At 46.7% G+C, this 3,521-nt stretch overlaps 1 protein-coding gene across 1 annotated transcript; it reads right to left on the reverse strand.

Moving 5' to 3' along the window:
- Positions 1-462: 462 nt before the first annotated feature.
- On the reverse strand, positions 463-969 carry LOC128070138 (histone H2B-like). Its single transcript, XM_052663442.1, has one exon. It carries the CDS (start codon positions 967-969, stop codon positions 463-465), a length of 507 nt encoding a protein of 168 aa, XP_052519402.1.
- Between the last annotated feature and the right edge of the window lie 2,552 nt (positions 970-3,521).

Consider the following 3,521-nt stretch of genomic DNA (forward strand, 5'->3'; position numbering starts at 1 on the left):
GGGGATCTTTATGACCCAGGGATGGACCCTGCCTCTCCTGCGACTCCTGCATTGCAGGCGGATTCGTTACTGCTGAGCCACCCGGGGAAGACCACACTGGTTTTTATCGGTTGCTATACTCATATAAAAATCTCTGGATGATACCTAAATATAGATGGGAGAATGAAAATGGGAAAGGCCAATGAAACTTTTAGGGAAAGAATTTTGACCATAAAGATCCCTAAAATGACTGAGAAAGCACGAATAGAAATAACCATTTAGGAAAGTGACGAGTTGCAACATGTTAAGAAAAAATGACACGATTTTCCATCGAACAAATGACACAACCGACACATATTGAAGCAAAGTTAATGAGGTTTTTAATGTTTTCTTTGGGGTAGAAATGTTTTAAAGATTAAATGTAGGGCCTAAGGGGAGAACCCTTAAGTCTGGTTTGCAATGGTCAGACAGTCCTGAAGCAGTTCATCCGGAGAGGTGGTATCTGATGACCGACTTGGTGCCCTCGGACGTGGCATACTTGCCGAGCTCCCCAGGCAACAGAAGACGCACAGCTGTCTCGATGTCTTCGGTCATGATGGTGCAGCGCTTGTTGCTGTGGGCCAGACGCCCGGCCTCTTCGGCAATCCGCTCGAACATATCTTTCACAAACGAATCCAGGACGTTCACGGACTCACGGGAAAGACTCAGGCCGGTATGTACTTGCTTCAGCACCCGAGGGAAATAGGTAGCAAAGCTGGAGAAATTGCCCTGACGGCAGCGGCGGCGACGGCAACGGCAACGGCGGCCCTTAGCTGTCTTCTGCTTTGCCTTTTTTGGTTCCGCATCATACGGCTCTGGTTTCGAGGTCTCTGCTTTCGCCATCTCCGTTTCAGAGGGCTCAGCTTCGGAGGTGCTGGTGTCTATGATGATCACGTCTTCCTCATGGCTGTCAGAGGATGGTTCCAACACGGCAGAGCCACCATTCTCCATAGCGCAGCCCAGAAGAACAGTGAGGCCGTTGAAGGCCGTTGGCCGAATTTATAGGCCCCGCTTTCCCTGACGTCACAGACACTGTCCATATCTGATTGGATGCAAGGCAGTGAGGCCTGTTACTATGGCAGCCCATGTCACGTGACACTGGATGTCCCGCCTCTCAACTCTTGCCCTGCCCCTCCCCCATGTTTAACCCCCGGTCAGCCCATCTCCCCTGGTGGCTCTGATGGTAAAGTGTCTGTCTACAATGCGGGATACCTGGGTTGGATCCCTGGGTTGGGAAGATCCCATGGAGAAGGAAGTGGCAACCCACTCCAGTACCACTGCCTAGAAAATCCCATGGACGGAGGAGCCTGGTGTCCATGGGGTGGCAAAGAGTCGGACATGACTGAGTGACTTCACTTTCACTTTCAGCCAAACTCAGTGAAAGTCACCTAATTTGGAAAATGAAATAATCAGTTAAAGCTTCCTGAGAGAGTATGACAGTCCTCCATAGCTCCAGCTCTTTCAGGCATCAGAGTGACTCAGGTCACTTGGTGGACATTTTACTCCAACACAGAATCTTCTCCTGGCTGACCTACAGTGGCATGAGCAGAATGTCCTGGCTTCCTCAGCAGAGTGCTCCTGAAAATCATAGGAATGAAATGAACAGCTATTATCTCCAGAATTTATAAAAACCAATGATCAGTATCTAGAGAATGACAAAATCCCATTTTCCAAACAGAACACAAAGAGAAATAGGAATACTTACACATACACACTAAAAATATGTAACATTTTGCAAATTATAAATTGTTGTCTTAAACCTTATTTAGGTCCCCCAAATACCACACATACTGGAATTGATTAATGATTTGTAGTGGTTATTTCTCAAAACATGATCACTCTTATTGCTGAAAAGCCACTAGGGTGAGAGAAAACGAATAAAAAGAGAGAGAAATAAAACACCTAGAAATAAACGTACCAAAAGAGAAAGTGAAGAGGAACTAAAAAGCCTCTTGATGAAAGTGAAAGGAGAGAGTGAAAAAGTTGGCTTAAAGCTCAACATTCAGAAAATGAAGATCATGGCATCCGATCCCATCACTTCATGGGAAACAGATGGGGAAACAGTGGAAACAGTGTCAGACTTTAGTTTTGGGGGCCCCAAAAATCACTGCAGATGGTGTCTGCAGCCATGAAGTTAAAAGACGCTTACTTCTTGGAAGGAGAGTTATGACCAACCTAGATAGCATATTCCAAAGCCGAGACATTACTTTGCCAACAAAGGTCCATCTAGTCAAGGCTATGGTTTTTCCGGTGGTCATGTGTGGATGTGAGAGTTGGACTATAAAGAAAGCTGAGCACCATAAAATTGATGGTTTTGAACTGTGGTGTTGGAGAAGACTCTTGAGAGTCCCTTGGACTGCAAGGAGATCCAACCAGTCCATTCTGAAGGAGATCAGCCCTGGGATTTCTTTGGAAGGAATGATGCTAAAGCTGTAACTCCAGTACTTTGGCCACCTCATGCGAAGAGTTGACTCATTGGAAAAGACTCTGATTCTGGGCGGGATTGGGGGCAGGAGGAGAAGGGGACGACAGAGGATGAGATGGCTGGATGGCATCACGGACTCAATGGACGTGAGTCTGAGTGAACTCCGGGAGTTGGTGATGGACGGGGAGGCCTGGCGTGCTGCGATTCATGGGGTCGCAAAGAGTCGGACACGACTGAGTGACTGAACTGAGAACTCGTGTACAAAATGCTAGTGATTAGGTCAATTAAACACATTCATTTGTTGTCTCATCCTTGTGGAGGCTCTAAGTCCAAATCAAAGTTTCATCTGAGTTGGATCTTATGCAAGGTGTGAATGCATAAGGGGCCTTCACTCCTGGCCACGTTCTTAGCCTTGTAAATAGCTGAAATCTCCCCATACCTCCCCACATTTTCTTCCCTATATGTATGTATCTATGTCTGATTTTCTCTTTTCCAGTTCAGTTCAGTTCATTTCAGTTGCTCAGTCATGTCCGACTCTTTGAGACCCCATGAAACCCAGCACGCCAGTCCACCCTGTCCATCACCAACTCCCGGAGTCCATCCAAACACATGTCCATTGTGTCGGTGATGCCATCCAACCATCTCATCCTCTGTCGTCCTCTTCTCCTCCCGCCCTTAATCTTTCCCAACACCAGAGTCTTTTCCAATGAGTCAACTCTTCGCATGAGGTGGCCAAAGTACTGGAGTTTCAGCTTCAGCATCAGTCCTTCCAATGAACACCCAGGACAGATCTCCTTTAGGATAGACTGGTGGGATTTTCCTTGCAGTCCAAGAGACTCTCAAGAGTCTTCTCCAACACCACAGTTCAAAAGCATCAATTCTTCCATGCTCAGCTTTCTTCACAGTCCAACTCTCACATCCATACATGACCACTGGAGAAACCATAGCCTTGACTAGACAGACCTTAGTTGGCAAAGTAATGTCTCTACTTTTGAATATGCTGCCTACATTGGTCATAACTTTCCTCCCAAGGAGTAAGCGTCTTTTAATTTCATGGCTGCAGTCACCATGTGCAGTG

Source organism: Budorcas taxicolor, chromosome X (genome assembly GCF_023091745.1).
Source record: "Budorcas taxicolor isolate Tak-1 chromosome X, Takin1.1, whole genome shotgun sequence".
Lineage (NCBI taxonomy): Eukaryota > Metazoa > Chordata > Mammalia > Artiodactyla > Bovidae > Budorcas > Budorcas taxicolor.

Bases quoted from the DNA above. Each gene is read 5' to 3' on its own strand.
- LOC128070138 (XM_052663442.1), bottom strand. From the start codon at position 969: ATGGAGAATGGTGGCTCTGCCGTGTTGGAACCATCCTCTGACAGCCAT.